The sequence below is a fragment of the Triticum aestivum genome, chromosome 1D (genome assembly GCF_018294505.1).
Source record: "Triticum aestivum cultivar Chinese Spring chromosome 1D, IWGSC CS RefSeq v2.1, whole genome shotgun sequence".
NCBI lineage: Eukaryota > Viridiplantae > Streptophyta > Magnoliopsida > Poales > Poaceae > Triticum > Triticum aestivum.
Window position 1 is genome coordinate 20,336,287 of NC_057796.1, and position 22,392 is coordinate 20,358,678.

The 22,392-nt window shown below is 44.6% G+C and overlaps 1 protein-coding gene across 1 annotated transcript in view; it reads right to left on the minus strand.

Moving 5' to 3' along the window:
* Positions 1 to 7,168: 7,168 nt before the first annotated feature.
* The window catches only part of LOC123163505 (ASC1-like protein 1), a 15,967-nt gene continuing 743 nt past the window's right edge, over positions 7,169 to 22,392 (minus strand). The window contains exons 2-6 of the mRNA XM_044580982.1: positions 8,436 to 8,662; positions 8,198 to 8,353; positions 7,926 to 8,111; positions 7,614 to 7,798; positions 7,169 to 7,506 (exon numbers count right to left, since the gene is read on the minus strand). Coding sequence (XP_044436917.1) covers positions 7,475 to 7,506; positions 7,614 to 7,798; positions 7,926 to 8,111; positions 8,198 to 8,353; positions 8,436 to 8,662 — 786 coding nt within the window. The 3' untranslated portion in view covers positions 7,169 to 7,474. The remainder of the gene's footprint in view (positions 7,507 to 7,613; positions 7,799 to 7,925; positions 8,112 to 8,197; positions 8,354 to 8,435; positions 8,663 to 22,392) is intronic.

The window sequence follows — 22,392 nt, forward strand, 5'->3', positions numbered from 1 at the left end:
AGAGGTTGATGGAGATCCAACAGCACGACGGTGTGGTGGTGGATGTAGCGGGTCTCCGGCAGGGCTTCGCCAAGCTTCTGCGAGAGAGAGAGGTGTTGCAGGGGAGGAGGGAGGTGCCCAAGGCTTAGATCTTGCTTCCCTCCCTTCCCCCCACTATATATAGGGCCAAGGGAGAGGGGGGGGGGCGCAGCATTGCCCCTTCCTCCAAGGAAGGGTGCGGACAGGGGGGAGTCCTTCCCCCCCAAGGCACCTCGGAGGTGCCTTCCCCCTTTAGGACTCTCCCTTTTTTCTTATCTCTTGCGCATGGGCCTCTTGGGGCTGGTGCCCTTGGCCCATATAGGCCAAGGCGCACCCTTTACAGCCCATGTGGCCCCCCGGGGCTGGTGGGCCCCCTTGGTGGACCCCCGGACCCCTTTCGGCACTCCCGGTACAATACCGATAAAGTGCGAAACTTTTCCGGCGACCAAAATAAGACTTCCCATATATAAATCTTTACCTCCGGACCATTCCGGAACCTCTCGTGACGTCCGGGATCTCATCCAGGACTCCGAACAACTTTCGGGTTTCCGCATACATATATCTCTACAACCCTAGCGTCACCGGACCTTAAGTGTGTAGACCCTACGGGTTCGGGAGACATGCAGACATGACCGAGACGCCTCTCCGGTCAATAACCAACAGCGGGATCTGGATACCCATGTTGGCTCCCACATGCTCCACGATGATCTCATCGGATGAACCACGGTGTCGAGGATTCAATCAATCCGATGCAATTCCCTTTGTCAATCGGTATGTTACTTGCCCGAGATTCGATCGTCGGTATCCCAATACCTAGTTCAATCTCGTTACCGGCAAGTCTCTTTACTCGTACCGCAATGCATGATCCCGTGACTAACGTCTTAGTCACATTGAGCTCATTATGATGATGCATTACCGAGTGGGCCCAGAGATACCTCTCCGTCACACGGAGTGACAAATCCCAGTCTCGATCCGTGCCAACCCAACAGACACTTTCGGAGATACCCGTAATGCACCTTTATAGTCACCCAGTTACGTTGTGACGTTTGGCACACCCAAAGCACTCCTACGGTATCCGGGAGTTGCACGATCTCATGGTCTAAGGAAAAGATACTTGACATTGGAAAAGCTCTAGCAAACGAAACTACACGATCTTTTATGCTATGCTTAGGATTGGGTCTTGTCCATCACATCATTCTCCTAATGATGTGATCCCGTTATCAACGACATCCAATGTCCATGGTCAGGAAACCGTAACCATCTATTGATCAACGAGCTAGTCAACTAGAGGCTCACTAGGGACATGGTGTTGTCTATGTATTCACACATGTATTACGATTTCCGGACAATACAATTATAGCATGAATAATGGACAATTACCATGAACAAAGAAATATAATAATAACCATTTATTATTGCCTCTAGGGCATATTTCCAACACACTGACCAACGGGCCCCACTATTAACTTATGTGTTTAAATCGCTCTATTAAAAAATATCCCAATGACAGGTGGGACCCTCCCTTTACTCTTTTTGTGGATAAGATCTAAATAGCCCCTCTATGACATGTGGGCCCCATATGTTAGTTGGCCGAGTCAACACTGTCAACTTTGACTGTTGACTGCTGACTGGGAAGTCAATAGGGCCCCACATGTCATACACATACACACATTATTGGGTACACTCTTGCGTACCCATAGCAATTTATCTGTTTTTTAATTCGAATTAAAGTAAATTTCGAAATTCTAGAAAATCTTTTAAACTTTGAAAAATCATATCAAATAATCTATAACTCCGATGAAAATAATTTATATATGAAAATTGCTCAGAAAAATATAACGAATCCGAATATGCTTTCCTTACATCTGTCGTATGCCTCTAACATGATGAACATGGCCTTTCCCCTCCGAATCATCTGTCCAAAAACTGCCAAACGCTGGGAAAATATTCCGGGATATTTTCCCGCTCCGTCTGTAATGTGTAGCAATGTGTTAGTGCACTCCTAGCACAACGTTTTTGCCATGTCGTGCTTTGTGATGCATTTGATTGCTTTGTTATTTATTGCGTTCCCCCTCCGTTACTTCTTTTCTGATAGACCCGTGAGACCGATGTTGATGTGGTGATCGACTACTTCACCTTCGAGGTTCCGTATCTGTCTACAAAGCTTCCATGCAAGCAAAACCCCCTTGATCATTCCTATATCGCCCATTCCTTGTCTCTCATGCTTGCATCAGATTTTGCTACTGTCGTCCGTTTGTACCTATTCTGATGCATATATAGCCTGATTTTGTAACCTGCTATTGTTACCTACCTGCTTATCCTATATGCTTAGTATAGGTTGGTTAGTGGTCCACTAGTGACCCATCACCTTGTCCCTGTTGCACCCGCTTTATGATCGATGACTCAATCAACGTGATCGACGTCTAGAGCCCGACACATCACCTCACACCCCCCTAGTTTACGACTCTGTAGAGCTACTATCGAGTGTGGGGGGTGATACCTCATATAGCACTTCTGATGAGATCTCCATAGTGTAGTTAATCGGTCGTGGTCTACGGAGGGTGGTTCCTCCTTCACAACTCCCGATAACGACTCTTTCGTACAACACCTCAAGTGTGAACCCTCGAGGGTGATTCATCCAAGTTCACCTTGATGGTTACATCAGGTGGAATCCATCGAGGGCGATTCCTCGAATTCCCCTTGGTGTTATGGACACACGGTTACTTTAACTTTACCACCATAACCATGTTAAAGACGGGTCGGCCCGAATGGGTACCCGCGAGAGTTACTGTTTATGCGGGACTGGAGGGACAGGTGGTACCACCCCAGTAGAGGTGGACCTGAGTTCCCGGAAGTCTATTATGAGCCGGGTTGACCGTGAGGGTACCCGCGAGTGATGTGGAGTCGGGTTGACCTAGAGGGTACCCGCGAGATAACTACGCGACACGGCCAGACATTCTTAGCCCTTGCCGTAAGTCCGTGAGACGGGGCGATGGGACACAGATCGTGGGTCATTGATAGTCTCCGCGCGCTCCCAAGGCACTAACAGTTTGGATATGTGATTCGAGTAGGCCTATGGCCTTTTCGCACTAACCACCATGCGGGAATAAGTATGGGTACTCGGCGTCATATGGTTCTTCCTAAGGCTCACAGACGTCAGCGATTGAGTGAGGCGCGCCCAGTTGGACGGGACGCACCTACGCTTGTATAAGGGGGTGGGTCTGCTCCAGCCCACGTATGCAATGTGCAGGAGTGCAAAGGGCGATGGGCCCAAGACCCCCCGCGCTTAGGATGTAGACTCGCATGCTGGCCTCTCTGTTCAGCCTAGGTAGGACATCGTGTGTCGATCAGCCGAGGTCGGGCATGACCCAGGAAAGTGTGTTCGGCCGGAGTTAATAGTGCGTGTTGGGTAAGTTTGTGCACCCCTCCAAGGAAGTTAATCTATTCAAATAGCCGTGTACACGGTAACGGAAGCTCGGATTTCTATCCCGATCGATACAATTAGAACTAGATACTAGAGATGTGAAATGGATATGATGGCTCCGGGATTGCTTTCTCGCACGGAGTCGAGAAAGGATCTCTAGGCAATACTAAAACATACTTGCTACTTATTTTATGCCAATATGCACTCTTCTAATGGTGCAAGTTGCTTCAAGATGCTAGTCTTCGATAGGCTAGGCCTTCCCTTCTCTTCTCGCATTTCTGTAGTGCAGTCCAAAGATATAGCCCAATTTCTTTTTTATGGAGGCATATTTAGTATCGATCTGACATAAGTCTTGCGAGTACTTTGAATGAGTATTCACGGTTGCTTTGCTACCTATTTTCCCCTATACTCGATTGCTGCGATCAGATGATGGAGCCCGGGAGCAAGCCGACCCCGTCGACGACTACTACTACCCCGACGGAGCCTACACTACGTGGAGACCGCCGACGACTAGGAGTAGTTAGGGGGCTCCCAGGCAGGAGGCCTTGCCTTTTCGATCATTGTTGTTGTTTGTGTTAGCCTTCTAAGGCAGAGTTGTTTACCTATGTCTGTACTCAGATATTGTTACTTCCGCTGACTCGTTTGTATTCGAGCTTATGTATTCGAGGCCTCAAGGCCCCTAGTTTGTAATATAAAGTTTGTATGACTTTAAATTGTGTTTAGAGTTGTGTTGTGATATCTTCCCGTGAGTCTCTGATCTTGATCATGCACATTTGTGTGTATGATTAGTGCACAATTAAGTCGGGGCGTCACAATTGATCTATGTGATCTGACGTCTATTACCTTTGAAGATTGTCATTCTTCCAGACAGTTAGGCGTCAAGTTCTGAGCACCCCAAGAGCAATTGTGGTGTGCCGGTGAACATGTTTGTGAAGGTTTTGGAAGTCTACTTTGAATACTTACCACGAGTGATTGGGCGAGGTCTAAGTGACCTTGGCTCAAGAGTAATACGGTGAGGACTAAGTGTTCTCTAAGTTCGTCTCAACCAGACTTACCAAATCGCTAGTCTACCAAATCGTTGTGTCTTCAACGAGCCTACCTAGTTTCAAATTCCTCACCCTTACCTTACATATTTCCGCTGCTGAAAAGTTTGTGATCTACCTTCCGAAGAGTTTGAATGGAAGACTTTTTATCATGTAGTTTTTCATTTTTCTTCAGCTCATCTTCTACATGCTTGTATGCATGTATGCTTACATGTTCTTCACCTGTATGTATCTTGCAGGCATGCTTTCCATTATTTGTGATGATTTAGTTCCCCCGCGTCTGTATTTCTTCACTTTAATCTCCGTCGAATTCATCAAAGTTTGAAGGATTTCTAAAAATCTCTCATTCACCCCCTCTGTTAGTAAACCTACGCTTTCAATCCCTATGGGTGTCTGATTTCGCGTGCCACTTATCGCTCGTGGTAGGGTCGCACTGCACGTGCTCCGACTTCTCATATGACCTTAGATTAATCCGATTTTTATATGAAAACCGACCGTTTGGACGAGATGAAGACAATCCATTTAGAGCATTTTCTCAGATAAAGCCGTGTTGAAGAAGTAATTGGTCAAACAGTACTCTTAATACAAAATCTTATTACTTCGAGCACAACTTCAGCCCTCAAGATGAGATGGGATGGTGATGACCCAAACTTAAAAGATGTTAATGTTAAAAATAAAGATTTTTTTCTATTGAACACTTTTTCATTTGAGGGCATCTCATATAAGTTTTTGGTCATTCCAAAATATGATGTCAACACCTAGTTATGTCTGAAAGCTGTATTTCCTTTTCTCGGCACTAGGTAAACTGTCCTGTTTGCCGAGTATTTTGTCATGGGCGCTTATAGGCGCCGGCGCACCGGCCCAAAACTTGGCCGGTCGCAGGGCATCCGCACGATTCAGCACGTAGCGTCCGTAGGATTCGCTCGTCCCCGGAAAAGAGAAAAAGTCAATGCAGGGGCGTTCCCCATCCCCGCTCAACCCGGCACCACACGGCCGTTCCGCTCGCGCCGCCCACCACGCTAACAAACCGGCGACACCCCCTCCATGCTCAAACTGCTGCCGCTCGCAGCCCATCGCTCACCGATGCTCGACGTCATCGCCCTCCCATTCCCGTGGTTGCATCTCGTCGCCGTGCTCGTAGCACCCCATGGCCGGTTCCAGCTCCTTCGGATACGCGTTGTCGCACTCCGGTCGCTGGTTGCAGCATCTCGGCCTCCCCCACACCCTCGCACGATCATAGCGGTGCCGGTGCTGATTCCAGCTCTCGGTGGAGCCAATTGAAGCTTTTTGTCACAGAGGTTGAAGATTCTTCAGAGGCCCGTTGAAGCTTTTTCCACAGCTTGAAGCTTTTTACCCATGTCGGTTGAAGCTCTTTTCACCGTCGCTTGAAGCTTTTCCACGGTTGGTTGAAGCTTTTTTCATGGTTGAATCGTTCTTCACGCGGGTTGAAACTTTTTCCTCATGCCAGTTGAGGCTTTATCCACTCTCTTGAAGCTTTTCCACCGCTGATGGTGCAAGGTTTGCAGCAAAAAATGGTGGCCATTCCAGCAAAACTAAACACCGGTTCCAGCATTTGGGTCGCGTGGTCTGTCTGTGCAGCACCGGCGGCATACGGTTCCAGCTCCTGGTAAGACGATTGCAACACGTCATCTACTCATGTTGCCGGATCCAGCAGGTAGCAGGGCACCTCGCTCGCCCCCCTGGAGCTTGCACCAAGCCATGGCACCGGTGTCAGCAACCACTTGAGGCCATTGTAGCATCTGCCAAAAATCGCCGGTGGCAGCAAAAACTTCCTCACCGACGCTGCTTGTAGCCAAGGTTTTGGTTACCGAATGACGCAATTTTATCCAGGGGGACTGGTAAACGTGGTTACCACGGTTACCGAGAAATACCGAGAATATTTCGAGCGAATTTATAGTTGAATTTTGAATTCAAATAAGTGAATGAACGAATATTTGAACCAGAGACCTCCCAAAACAGAAACTAGGGTGCTACCAACACATCAGAACCAACTCTCATGGCATTAATTAGATCCTACATACTTTAGTGTAAATCGAGTGTTCAAATTCAAAAATTTCGAAAAAATGGTATTTTTTGCTCGGTATGGTGATTTTTACCGAGGGGCACGGAAATGCGCGGTAACCATGTGAAATCTTGAAATTTCGACCGGTAACCAAAACCTTACTTGTAGCTGGCCGATGCATGGGGTGTGTCTCCGGGGCAGCTCGAAGTTGGCCATGGCCTCTGCAGAAAAAAACGGCGAGAGCTACCGCGTAGCAGGCCAGTCAAGGATGGAGGTTTGAGATGGAGAGGAGCGGAGGGAACCAGCTTGGGTTGTGCCGTCCATGGCGTCTCGAGCGTGAGCGGGAGGAGAAGAGATGGGAGAGGAGGTGCGGTTGAGAAAGATTGCTGGAGTAAATCACGTGGGGCCACTGCCAACGAGCTCGCGTGGAAAGCGACCGGCCTGGCGCAAAACGTTTTTTCCTTTTGTCATTGCCGAATTCAATTAGCCTGGTTCCGGCAAGCTGCTAACATTGTCGAACTCCTGATAAAAACCACATGGCAAACCCGGGGAACTAGGCATCTTGGGTGATTCCAATAGTGGTTGGCATAAAAAAGGTGGAACGAAAAAACAAAACAAGACGGTTCACACTCCAGAAGTACCACTTAATTTGAATCAAGCCACATAAAGGATAGTTTGTACAACTTGAAGAAACTCAATATTTATACAAACACATCTTGACATATGTTAGGTTGATACCCCAAGATCCTGAATGATAGAGTATCAACTATCAAGGAGAACTGATCGAGTGACACTGAGATTCTAGCATTTTCAGTTTTTTTGTTGCGCCTTAATTTCCTCCTGATCGATATGCTAAGTAGTTCCTCCTTGACATTCCCATTCTTTTTAAACCCGTTTGCAGCATTTTAATTCCCAATAGTGAACAACATATATAGTTCTTGAACTAAGCATCCAACAACCTATAAATTAATCTTCATGATCATTTTCGCCTTCCGAATCTGTTTGATGGCAGGAATAGCTTATAAAAAAAAATCCATAAGAAGATGCTGCTGAGAAATAAAATAAAAGTAACACCGAGGAAATGAGTAAGAAAAGGATCACTGACCGGATCGAACATCCTCACCAACATGCCCACTGGAGTGGATTTGTTTTACAAGCATCCTATAAATCAGAACCCACCAGTATATGTGAAAGACTAGAAGTGATAACAAGAGAGTGTTGAAAAGATAGTAGTATGAGGTTCTGTAGATTTTATTGTTCTGCTTGTCCAGGATCGTAGCAACTTCATAACTGAAAAAGATGCGAGATCATGAAATTGATCAACCAAATGCGATACAAAATCCAATGAAGTTAAGCTGATTTCGAATCAGGTAAAGGAACATGCTAGAGCAACCAGCAAACTGTAGTAGATGTTTACCTTGTGCTTCTTAGGATCCAGAAAGGAAAAATTATTAACCGAAGAAGGATCCACGAAGCCACAAAAACTAGAAATGCCACAACAGCTAGCCACTCGCAGCTACTGTACTTGGCCATCTTTCCCATCTCTAGGAATATATCACTTGCGTCATGAATGGCTAAAATGACAGACCCAGCACGAGATAATCTGTTTAAAGTAGCAATACCTTTAGGTTTGGCTATGTTGTGCATCATTATATGTGTATAGATGTGAAATTACACTCATCTACATACCTGCAAATGTAGGAGATAACAATCAGAACAACAGTTGCCACATGATGGCATATGGACACTCCGAAGTCCTTGCGCCTTGTTTCCCAGAATAGAAGTGCAAAGATAGAATATATGTAAAATCCGGCGGCAAACATGTATACAGCCTTAAGCTTCAGCCTAGTGAAAAAAACAATGTTGAGGACTCTTGGTAAAAGAAAAATTGCAATGAGGAACAAAAGAGATTATTTCTTTCTCTCACTTCATCTTTTGATCAGGCCACAGCTGCTCGCCAGGCCCTACCCAAAAGTATCTTGTATTTGTAAACCATGGCTCATTGTACGTTACAAATAATGCAAACAGTTCCGCGGAAAGAAAATAAACAAATTTCCAGGCTGATTCCTTAAATTTGTTAATTTTCTTTCTCCTTTCATTTATTTCAGAGAGCTTGCCATGTCTCTTTCCAAATATAAGTCGTCTTGCTAACACCTGCGAAGAGAGTAAGATGAAATAAATATAACTAGCATTGTGACCTGTGCATTTGCGCGGCCAAATTTGCAATACATATTTTCATATTTTGGGAAAAAAAATCACCTATGTTATTTCATTTGATTTGGGCTAAAGCAATATTTATATAGATAGTTATAACCAAAATGTGTAGCATCAACATACATGATTAAATTTCGGGCTTAATATTTCCATCGTTTGGATAAAGATTTGGATGTGTGCCAATAAAATACCATGGTCTATGTCCTACCATGCCAAACCACATATTCTCATACTAATCTCTACCTTTTTTTGTTCCACTTTTTCTCATTTCCGACATTTATGTTCGCACTCAATGTTTTTGTAGGATTATTCACTAACAAATCCTAAACATTAATGGCACGTAGCTGTACCGTTTGTATTGTCTTCTAATCTTAATGTAATTTTCTATATGTCATTCCAACCTAATTTAATAGAACCTCCTCTATATTTGTTTTGGCAGCTGAAAACAGTTGGAGAGGCTCCTAGTGTGTTATAGTATTAAATGATATATAGGTTACACTTTACATGTGGGGCAAAATTACATCCTAAACCACTTTGTGGTTAGGCAAAAAGACTAAACAAGAGTCAGACTAATGTTGGAAATTAAGGATGAACAAAAGATAGCAGGAAGGAGGATACAAATCCCCTATGTTATTCTTTAGCTTTATATGTGAGGAGGGAGAAGTCCTCTTTAAACCTTCTAGCCCACGAGCTCTCCGTGGGATCCACCCCACGAAAGTGTTTGCTATTCCTTTCTTTCCACAAACTCTATGAAGCACACAGGAAGATACACATGAACATGGGGCTGTTCCAGTTGGTTTTTGCACTCTCTTAGCTGAATCTTATTTTTTGAATTTTCTTTGTACATGTTATTCCACATCAAATCTAGTTATATTTTAATCTGCCAGGAATCAGACTACTTACCTATTTGAATTTTCATTGCATGCTCAACATTATAGGTACAATCTATATTCAAGTTCCATAGCCTTATTTTATACAACAAAACAGATATTATTATCATAACCGATTGCATTGTTTGTCCATGTAATCTAATACTATATGTATCTAGTATTATTATTTTGAACAGTTCGACTCAAAACCTTCATTATCTGTGGTGAACTGCGTGTCTATAGATTCTAGCTTAAGTTCCCTAAAAAAAAAGCTTAAGATGGCAAATTTGGTGGCTTTGTTCGTACCTGTTGAATGACTATTTGCATGACTCTAATTTGTCCCAACATTGTATGACCAATTTATCTTCTGAGAATTGTAGCATTCTCCTTTTTTAGATGAATTGAACGTACTCTTGCTGGACTCCTAAAGCAGGATATATGTTGATTGCATGCATGTATTTTTTATTTTGAAAGGCATGCACGTATGATTTCTTGGAAAGACCTTATCATAACCTTTTCTCTATGAAAATACTAACGCCCATACGTGTGGCAATTTTCGCAACTCGCCCACACGCGTGGATCACCGTTCAGTTAAGTTTGCACGAATCTTGACATACTAAGGCAGTTTTCGCGTGCCACGTAGGACGGGGCTGGTGTGTGGGCGTTGGAGAGTTCGCCCACACGCCCGCAACACATGGTTTGCCAGCTGCGCTGTATGAGCGAACTAGTTTCTGCCCACACAGCCACCACCTAGTCACGCGCGTGTGGGCGAACTCCTTTTCACCCCCATGACACTCGTACGTTGTTGGATGGCAACTGCAGTTACGCGTACGTGGCAACTAGGTAAACACGCATGGCAACTATGATTCGTTGCTAGACGGCAACTGCAGTTGCGCGTACGTGGTAACCAGATAAACACACATGTCAACTCTGATTAACCATACATGGCAACTATGGTTGGACCACACGTGACAACTAGGTAAACACACATGGCTACTAATGTTTGACCATATATGGCAAGTAGTTAATCACACACGACAACTATGGTTTGATTACACGCGGCAACTACCATAAATTAGACATGGCAACTATAGTTAACCAAAACAGATAGAGTTTGACATGCTTTTACAACTACATTTGCCATCCCGGATAAGTACATCTGTCATCCCGGATGGCAACTAAATCGTCATCCCGTGGGTACCTAACGTAGCCGTGGCTGGACGTGTGGGCATTTTTGCTTCGTGCCACACGCGCGGGATGGAGATGAGTAGTACTTGTTTGGCGTGTGGCACAAAGTAGCTGCGCCCACACGTGTGGGCAATTATAATGTTCGCCCACACACAGCCTGTGTGGGCTGCCTCCTGCTCACATCACACACCGTATGTTGGCGGATGTCTAGTATGCCACATGTGTGGGTGTTATCGACATCCTTTCTCTAATATATACATGACAATAATAAAATATTTATATCATGTGACCAGGTTTTGTACGTGTTCTTGTTTAAATTTTTTGTTTAATACCTGTCCGTATTCTTTTTGGACTCGTGAAGGATGTCTGATGTTGCCTGCATGTTTTTGTGAAAGACTTTCCCGTTCTTCTTTTTCCTTGGTACGTGACCTAGATTGGCATGGCTTTTTTTAATACTTTTCCTTTGTACATGACCTAGATTGGCATGGTTTGGACGTGTTAAAGGTTTGAATTTTTACATGAATCTGTACACGACTATTGTTGCACGTAAATTTCTTCACCTTTTAATCTGGTGGATTTGGTCGGATCTGGTCGTACTTCGTCTATGTTTGTGTTTCTTCAGGTTGGACCATCCGATCTACGCTACTCTTCATCGCCGGCGGTTGTTGTTCTGGTACGTTGGTCCTATGCGGCCTTATCACGACGACTTTTCGGCTGTCTAATACAACAAGTTTGGCCCGGCTCCGGCAAGGGAGGGGATGATGATGGCGGCGCGCCTTCGGCTCGCTTTAGTGCTTGTAGTCATCGCTTGATGGTCTATGGATCTGGATGTAATATTCATTATTTCTGGTGTTCGTTGTACTGTCATGATTGAAGATGAATGGATCGAAAGCTTTCTTGATAAAAAATAGTTCAAGAGTGTGACATAGCCAAGTCAAATAAGAGAGGATGCAATTTTGCCAATGTAACCCCTATTTCGTTCCATTACATGTTCTATTATCTTCGTAGATAAGCTTGGATAGTGGCGTGTCCCGCCTCACAACAGATTACCTAGCAATAACGCAACAAGTTTCACCTACATATCATCCTATCACATACTGTATCAACTATGTCTATATAGCTAGTATAACAAGTAGATGATCCCCACTAACCCATTCCTCTCGATATGCACACATAGCACCTCAACACGTAATTATGGCTGATTTTAACATGCAAACAGGCGTATAAAAAGGTCCACCTCAATAAATAAATATAATAAACATATGTATTTCTAACTTAATTTCTTATGTTACTCAACAAAAATATATTTTGTATACAACTAATTGAAATATATTGCGATCAATTCGAGATGGAATGCACGTGGTGTCGGATAGAGTACTATATACTCCCTCCGTCTGAAATTACTTGTCGCGGAAATGAACGTATCTAGACGTATTTTAGTTCTAGATACATATATTTTTATCCATTTTTGCGACAAATAATTCCGGGCGGAGGGAGTACATAACTATATAGCCTTTTGTATTTATCCCATTGTATAAGTATTTTCTGCATATTTTCTTACACGACCGATCCAGCACGCCCTCCTGCCCTGACCGCGTTGACCGCGCGTGGGGCCGTCTGCCGGCCAGTCCGCTAGCCTGCACGTCAGCCCGTCCGCTGCGCCATGGTGAGCTGCAATCATGGCGGGGCGGCGCAACCCGGAGCAGCGTCGCGTCCATGGCCACGAGCTGCACGTTGAGGCGGCCATTGCGAGGAAGCGAACGGCGGCAGTGAGGCTGCACACCGTCAGCGACGAGGGGGCGCATCCATGGCGGGGAACGGGGCGGCCTGGGCGCTTGTCGTCGCTTTTCAAGCTGTGCGTGGTTGCTGTTTTTTCGGATAAGAAGATGCGGAGGAAGGGGACGAAGAGAGGACTCGATCTGGACGACTGGAAGGTAACACATCGAACGCTCGCGGTGCGACCGGCCCAAACTTTGGGCCGGCGCGCCGGCGCCTAGTACCGCCCTATTTCCGTATAAGTGCAGCAACAAATTATCGTGGGATTGCGCCGTGATTATGGGATAACCCCGTAACTTTCGTTCTTCTTCTGTATGACCGAGCAGACCGAACTTTAACCAAGCTGAAGTTCTATACAGGGAATTTTCGGGAGGATCCTCCGTGGGTATGGAGTGACTGACCAAATAGCTTCGCCTTATCATCCTCAAACAAGTGGCCAAGTTGAAATCTCAAACAGGGAGATAGAGACAACCCTACAGAAGACTGTGCAAAAGTCCAGAAAGGATTGGGCAAGGAAGTTGAATGAAACCCTTCTGGGCTTACCGCACTGCCTACAAGAACCCTATGGGTATGTCACTCTACAAGATGGTCTTCGGTAAGGCATGTCATTTACCCTTAGAACTAGAGCATGAAGCTTATTGGCAGTCAAAAATATAAATTTTGATCTAAGGGAGGCAGGAGAGAAAAGGTTGTTACATATGCATGCATTAGGGGAGCTCTGGAATAGTACTTAAGAGAGTGCCCGATAGTTCAAAGAGCAAGTTATGATGTCGCACGATCGTAGGATCCTGAAAGGAACGTTTCTGCATGGAACAAAATCCTCTTGTTTAAATCTCGTTTCAAGTTGTTTCCAGGAAAACTCAGGTCTCGCTCGGAAGGGCCCTACGAGATTGAAGAACTTTACAACTCCGGAGTCGTTCGACTGAAAGGAGGAAAGGATGCACCATAGATTGTGAATGGACAACGCCAGGAGCTATACCTCACTGACGAACAAAAGGAAGAACGGGAAGTGAAGGAGGTAAGTTTCATCACTAATAGACGAAGCCAAAGATCTTAAAATAAAAGTAACCATATGAAGGAGAGACGTTGTGATAGATGTCAGATATTAGTCTAGTATTTAAGTTTATTTTTTTTTCAAGTTAGACCTCTTTAATACCTTTTTGAATTGCTGAAGTTTTTGTCCAGACTAGTTTTCGTCACTAACTTTTTCAGGAAGGGAAATTTCCAAGGAAGAAAGTGACGCAGAAGCCACAGAGCAAAACATGGCTCACCATACGATCGAATCCGATGGTATGGTCGATCGTACGGATAGAGGGCAGAAGCGATGGTGACGACGGGGAAGTTGATGATGTTTCATGTGATCACCGGCGCTCATATGCGTGGTCGTATGACTTCTGGACGGCAAGCGGTCTGGCAACAGAGCGGTTGACGGTGAATCATACGACCAGTGGGGGTCGTACGGTTGCCTGCATGAATCTACTGCAATAGCAGGTTTGGAAAAAAAAATGGTTCGGTAACAGGTCTTGCGACTGGACATACGAGTGCTCTCGCCCATATGGAAGACCGTCGATTGATCTGTCTCCGCGATTCTTTCCTGATTTTGTTTTGATTTCTTCCTAACTAACTCTCTATGCCTAATCTCAACATTAGCAGGATTCTAAATTTTTATAAAGGGCTAAGGGCACGTCCCTTAGTCCCAAACCTATCTAATCTCAAGTTTTTCTTGCTTGCCACCTCCTCCAAAAGCTATTTTGCTACAGATGAAGAACACAGGCGCTGCCATGAACAACATGTCTTCATCAACCACTTCCCGCATCATGCCTTTTCCCAATCTAGATAATGTGGTGCTTGCTATATGGGAGAACTTGAGGAAGATGAGCATCAAGGATGAACCACGCCCGGAGGAGGAGACCGGCGACAAGGTGAAGGTATGGGAGATCGAGGAGGATGAACGGGAAAAAGAAGGGGATGACAAATCCACTCCAGATGAGTATCCTCCAAACTCTTATCTGTTCAATATTCCTTTATTTCCTTTTGGGCATCCTCAGAAAGAGTGGGAAAAGGAGCCACCCACACCAGAGGAGATAAAGGAAAAGATCAAGGATTTGGAGAAAGTTTCTAAGGTTTGAGTAGACACCATTGGGAAAGGCATCGATTCTTATTGGCTGATGGGAAAAGACCAGGAAGCATGGGTTGATGGTCTCTTCCATAAGATCGGTCTCATGGCTGATACAATTAACCGAAACACTGCACTGTGTGAGCTTTTGACCAAGGTGGTGGATCACAAGGAAGCTGTAATCGAGGAGACGAAGGAATGCGTCAAGAGCATCTCCACTGCGTGCAAGGATACCCAGGAGTGAGCATAAAATGCTAAGTACCTGGATCTCTTCGGCTTGATTGTAAACTTGGGGGAGATCCTCGCATACTTTGTATCTTTACTTTTCTACATTTACTTCCAGCAAGTCGAGACTAGCTCGCAATTTTACTTTCAATAAGGTTGAACTGTCAATTCCTTTTGAGCAGGGGATGGCCCTTTACGATGAGTATTTGGATGTTTTGATGTGTGGAATCATTATTGCTGTACATAAAGGATAATGACTAAGACCTAAGTAGTGGACATAGTCACTTGCAAGATGATATAAGTGATCCACACTGCGGTTATGATTTTTTTTAAGTAGATGAAATAACTATATATGCTAGTTCATTACAAGTTCAATTGATGAAAGGGCAACCAGGAGAATGAATGAATCCTATTAAATTATAAGTGTTTTGCAAAAAGAGTTCACCCGAGGATCATGTTTAACTTACATATCACATTAAATTAAAAGGTGTGAGATGGGCACTTAATCATGTTCCGATGACAAGATACAAAATATTTAAAGTAACAGGTTTGAGAAGAAAACAGGAGTAAGAAATAAAACTTTCGTCTACTTGCCTGGTTGAAACAATCATTAACTATGGTATGAAGTTGTTACTTATCCATAATGAAATTGATTCACAATGTGTGGAGGCATGCATGATCATTATCATAGTGGGGATGAGCTATCAGTAACTATGATTCTTTTATCCTTACTCATTCCTAGCTATAATCGACGATGGACTCATGCCTCTTTCATATCCGGATCTCATAAACACCAAGTTGACATTGTTCATTACAAGCTACGGGACTTACTCGGGGACAAGCAAGACTTAAGCTTGGGGAGTTGATTAGTCCAATTTATGTGGTCATTTTGATAGTCATTTTGTGCCTACATGGTAGACTTTGTGGAATTTTACCGTGTTTGCGCACCTCTTTTTTGTTGATATTCCTCGGGTAACGCTTTTTGGACCAAACATACTTTATGGAAGAAATCTCAGGAAACGGTAGTGAAATCACATATTTAATGTGATAATCATCTACGATAAAAGAATGGAGCAAAGGGGCTAAAGGAGGACCGTTGCGCTGCCTTCAAAGCAAAATAGAGCGGATCATACGAGTGCGACCGCTCGTATCAGCGGTTGTATGGAGCGCTAGCGCCGCCAACTTGTCCATTATTTTGACCTCGTGAAATCAGATCGGGGATCAGACGAACAGAGAGAGCAGAAACTCATCCAAAAGGCATCTTCACCACCAAGCACGAGGGGCTACAACATCATCACCACTGTCATCCTCAACATCATCATCACTGTCATCGTCATCATCATCTACACCCCTCTTCTTGTAGCAATCAAGAATCCTAGTGGATCGTCTTGTGTGTTAAATTTGTGATCCATTCATGTTCATCGCCACTATCACAATGATGTGCGTTGTTCCTATGTGTGAGTAAACCCCCTAGTTCTTGGGGATATGGATGAACCATTGTATGTATAGGATATGAACCAATATATTGGATATGAGATCCTCTCTTGAAAGCTTAATTTGGTAACTTCGTGAATGTTGTGAAGAGGCCTGTCAACATTACCGCCATATGGCCACTAAGTATATCACTGTCGTTGTTAAATGGGAGGATGTGAAGGTAATTCGAGGTGACAGTAAAAGTCTTTACTCCTAAACTTTGCAACTGACAGGGGAATTATGGAGAACCCTTAGGGAGGCCGGGTCCACGGGTCATCCTTAAATGCGGTAGTTGTAACCCGCAGAGGGAGATTATAGTGGTGGCGTTCATGGCACGAAGTCTACCTAGAGTAGAACGTGTTCCGTACCAGTCTCCACCCAACATAATTGTCAAGAGTGGCTCAAGTATCGACATCATACTATGCCCACGCATAGGTTGAGCTAGAAACATACCAATGGGGATTCCAGACTCTCTGAGAAAGCCTTCCTTCTCTATTAGTTCATATGTGCTCATGCTACTATTTTCTTATGTTATTTTCTCTCAAGTTTACTTCGCACCTCAACAACAATATATTTATGCCCTCACTATATTTGGAGTGTATAGCTACTTGTAAGCACAAATCCATATTCATTACAAGAGGTAACGTCTGATTCCTGTGCTCCCTATGGGATCGATACTCTTAGTTCGAAAAGGCTACAACTAAACCTGTGCACTTGCAGGCTATCAACACACTCGAATGCCACGGGTGCTTCAACCGGAACCCACTATTGTAGGAATAGCGACCACAACTTGTTGCAACCAGCAACCGGACATGCTGACACCATGTCCATGAAACTGGAAACGACATTGACTGAAACTATGATTGGGATATAGGAGGCCAAAAGCTGCAAACCATTGGTCGTCAGTGGTCTGTTACTACACCCTCTTGGCGGCGATGTCGAAAACTATGTTGGCCGAAGTTGCAACTAAGGGGGATGCAAATCATTGGGGGACTTTTCGTTGCAACATCGGCGATTGCATGATGAAGGCATGAAGGTAGTGCGACGAGTACTATACGTACGCCCTCGTAGATCGCCCACTGCTAGGTGACGAACTTTGGGTTCTCCACGGCCATGGCCTCCTCTCTCGCTAACACACCGTATATTTGTCCCTCCGCTAACCGGTGATGCATGTGGTGAGAGAGGTTATAGCACTTTTCCTTTTGTGCCTACTAGATCGCCGACATTAGGTACTCCCGTGCTTCTCCACCATGATGGTGTTGAAGTGCATCTGTAGCTGCTCCATGGAAAAGCCAGCATGGACAAGCGTTGGCGGGGGCGCCGGCTCATCGTTTGACGCCTCCTCCATCGTGGAGTCGTCATTGCTCATCTTCAGTGAGCTCGCCATCAAGCCGACCTCTAACTAGTCAGCTGCGATGCCTGCCAACTCATGCTTCCACTGCGCATAGAGGCTCTCTCGCATCACTTTAGATCTCTCGCCCATGGCAGAGATAGTGCATGTAGGTGAAAAGGAAGATGAAGTGTTTTTCTGCGGATCATGCCATGCAGGGCCATGTATAAATAGTGAGCACAATCGAGGAAGCGGTGGGTTGTTTCATTACGGGCCCGAGAGTTGGTTTCTCAGCTGGCACGCCTACTTAATACCGCCAGTTAGACGGACCAGTAGCTGGTGTGAAAACTGTCATATATGTCCCATCCCGCCTAGTCACGCCTCTAGCATTGAATAGGCGCGGAGACCGGGACACGGCGAATGGGGCACACTCCACTGGCGCGCCCCTTCAATGCCAACTCCAATGATCTGTCATGTCCGTTGTGGACCGGCATGAATATGGCGCGGAGAGCACAGGTGCGTTCACAAGAGAGAAGGTGCTGGCGTGGGAGATGTTTTTAGGTGGGAGCGGGGTGTCGGACGCCCGCAAAGCTCCTTCTCATTCGCGTCTAGTTTACGGGATATCAGACAATCAGACTCGTTAACGGACAAATGAGGTACCTTGTTCAATAGCTAAGTTCATCCGCCCAGCTCGGTCCAGATGTTTACGATCAAGAATGTTAGGCTTTCAATTACAAATGGAGTTTCATTCCGGAATGCAATGAAAAAATCCATTGAATTGACTAAAAAAGAAGATATAAGGGTAGTAAAACTAAAAATTGTCGGTCGTCTCGGAGGAAGAGAAATTAACATACCGAATTTATTAAAAAGGGTAGACTTCCCCTCCAGATAATTCACGCTAAAATTGATTATAGCTACAGTCTAATTCGAACGACTTTGCTGAGACTTGTGTTTTTGGTAATCTGTCGCCCGGGCCTGGTCACCGCGACCCCCTTTTGTGTGGGGCATCCCTTCTCCCAAAGTTACGGGGCTATTTTGCTGAGTTCCTTAGAGAGAGTTGTCTCGCGCCCCTAGGTATTCTCTACCTACCCGCCTGTGTCGGTTTCGGGTATATGTACCGTTTTGTTGTCTACGGTTCCCTTGTGTGTGCTCGGGATAGGTGTATTTTTATAAATGTTCCACCGTATTATTAAGTATTCTCGAGGCTGGTCGCATCTGAACCGATCGATGTTTTCCTCCCAATCATCATATTACCCTTCCTCCTCCATCCCATGGCTTGGTCCCTTCATCATTCTTTCACCGTTGCATCTCCTCTCCCCCTGCCCCCCGGCGAGTTGGATGAAGCACGGTCGGTCGGTAACATCGCAGTGTGCCTGCCCACAACTCGATTACATCTATGTCGCCCCTTCCCATGGGTCGGAGCGTCGCTACTCGTTTGTTGCTGTCGTCATAGCACCAACGCAGCGCTAGCCACAAGTGGTTCCAACATTGGTTGCATGTCAATTGCAGCTCGGACGTGGGGTGTCGGGGGGTGCAACAATGAAGCTCTCTGGTTCTAGCATCCTGGGGTCGACATCATGGATTCTCGTCGTGTGTCGTAGCAAACCGTATGGCCGGTTGCATCATGCGGACGTCACGGTCGTGGCATCAGCCAACGATGGTCACCCTTCGGCTCCCTGGTTAGAACTTGCTATCTCGCTGGTCCCAGCAAAAAATTAAAGCAAGATGGTTGTAGCTTCCGTAGGAACCAGTTGCAGCTTTCCCCACCGCAGGTCGCAACATTCCCAGCCGTTGCTTGTAGCCTCGGCCTTCCCATTTACATATTCTGTGGGCACCGAACATTGCTTCGGCATGCTCTGGTTGCAACTTTATTCGTCGCCTATCGCAGCTTCCGCCATTGCCCGATTGCACCATTCAGTGGTAGATCGCTCTTCCACCGTGTCTTTCATTGTTGCCGGTTGTAGCTTTCGGCGTCATTGGTCGCAGCTTCTGCCATCGCCGGTTGCAACTTCGGACATGGAGGTGCTCGTAGGCGGAGAACAACTGTGAGGATGGGGATGCTGCTCGTCCTAGACACTAAGGAGATAGGAAATAGAGGGGTGGAGGAGGAGGTGGCCGAACGAGAGCTCGCCAAGAAGCTGTATCTGAGCGCTAGAGCAGCTGATTGGGAGTGACGGAAGTGATGGAGAGATGGATGGCGGAAGGGAAAGAGATGGATGGCCAAAGGGGGCGAGTGGATAAGGAATACACATGGTGCAACAGGAGGCGATGGGTCGTGCCAGATCCGATGACGCACACTCGACCGGCGCTGCATTGATCGGTCGGCCGGTGTGAATTGTTTACCATAGAAAAATGGCGGATGTCTCTAATTAGGGATACAAAACGATCAGATCGGGTTGAATATTGTGATTGCCAAATCCTTTACCATTTTTATTTGCCAGATTCCAAGTGATGTGATCCGAAAATCCTTTACCCTTTGTATTTGCCAGATTTGGAGTGAATCGGATAATAACTGGATGCGGATTATATCGTGCTACACATTTGAATCAAAAACGGGAGCAAACTCGGACAAAAAACAGACAAAACATATTGAAGTACGCTCGAAGTGGTCTATGGACATGGATGTAATTTCTATTATCTCGGATGTACGTTGTACTGTCATGATTGAAGATGAATAGATCGAAAAATTTTCTCATAAAAAACGTAATTTATTTTTACCAACATAAACACAAATTTTGCCAAGGTAATTGTGCATTAGTTATCAACATTAAAGCAGTTCACCTCCATTGGTCGAACTGCGGCCTACATATTTGTCCAGTGTGTTTGATATCCGAACTACCAGAAGCGCTGGACAGAAAGGCGTATGCTGCTGCGATAATACGACTTTGTATGCGGCGATTGTGGTTGTACTAGGACAAGGACTATATTCTATTTATATCAAGGAAAAAGATAGGCTTCTATAGTGCACTATTTTCCAGAAATTCACTTTGGCACATGGGAGCATATGCTCCCGTCATTGAGAAATATATTTGAAATGCCAAAGTGAATTTCTGACAAAGAAAAAGGCGTTTTGGCGCATGGGAGCAGATGCTCCTGCTTTTTAAAACGCATTTTAAACATATTTTGAAATGTCACAAAATTCTGTCAAAATGATTCACGACCACATTTTGGCATTGCACGTGCACAGAAATTTGTTTGCAGAAAACCGGCAATTTTTATGTCACATATAAAAGGACAAAATTGAGTGTCAAAAACGGCTTTTCATGAGACATTATTTTTTCTTTTTTACACAAGGCCTATAAAATGTCGGTTTTTCACGAAACTTGGCGTGCGCATATACAATGTTGAGATGTACGCGTCAAATTTATGTTTGAATGATATTTCAGGTTATAACATGGTATTAACAAGGCATTGTGCACTAATTTATTTAGCGGGACAAATCTCAGCACGCTATAGTGTGTTACTAACGACGCTATAACGCACTATTTTTTGGGAGCTCCTGTTCGCTGCAGTAGGCGCCCTAATGTGGAAATTGGGCCTACAACACACACACACACACTCTATGGGCCGTTTCTATGCTAGGCCCAGAAACAAATTCATTCCCGAAAAAATCACACGAAAAATTGGTGTAACGAGGTATCGATTTCCCGCCACACTTGCCTCTCATTGCTTAGCTTAAGCACTGGAGCTTCAGAACAATAGTAAACAAACGCAACCCGAACTGCTTTAGAACTAATGCAACCGCACTATTTATTACTCAGGCATTTACTACACCACTGAGATTTTTGAGTTACATGAAAACTATTTGGTAAATGTCTATTTTTCTAATAAAAAATAGTTCATCAAATTTCAAAAATAGTTCACGCATTTCAAAACAGTTCATAGAAAATGAAAACAATGTTCATTGAATTTGATAAAAGTTCACCCATTTTGATAAAGTACATTGGATTTGAAAAAAGTTCGCCAATTTTTTTTTAAAAAAAGTTCATCGATTTTGAAAAAAAGTTCATTCAATTTGAAAAAGTTCATCAATTTTTTAAAAATTTCATCAAATTTGAAAAAGTGCATCATATTTGAAAGAAAAAGTTCAGCTGTTTTAAGAAAAGTTCATGAACTAAAAAACTACGCATTTATGATAAAAACTAAAAGAAAAGGAAAAGAAGTGGAAAAAAGAAAAAAGAACAAAAGAACAAAACAAACCGACGAACAAATAAAAGAGAAAAACGAAGAAATATTACACAAGCCGATTAGTGGCCTGGTGGTTGTCATTGCGAATGAAACTTAATGGGCCAAGCCCAACTAACGAGGCTGTAGGCGCCCATTTGCAGAAACAATAATAACGGGCGCCTACAGCGCCAAATAGGATCTGCTCTACTTTATCATTGATATGTATGCGGTGATTGAAATTAGTGGTCTAGTTGGGTATTTGGGCTTAAGGATTGGGCTCACATTTATGGGTTATAACCTCAAATAATCTATAAGAATTATGTGGTTTCACTGGATATTAGAGATACCATATTTTAACTCCAGCTTGTCTCCTTCACTGGACCGCCACACAGACTGCCTGTCACCACTACCCGTGGACGGCAGCACTCCCCCGCAGCCTTGGCGCCCCGGCCTCCTCATAACCTCCTCGCACCTCTATGGTACCGACGCCCCCGGCAATCCCTCTAGCCCCGGCAATTACCAGATT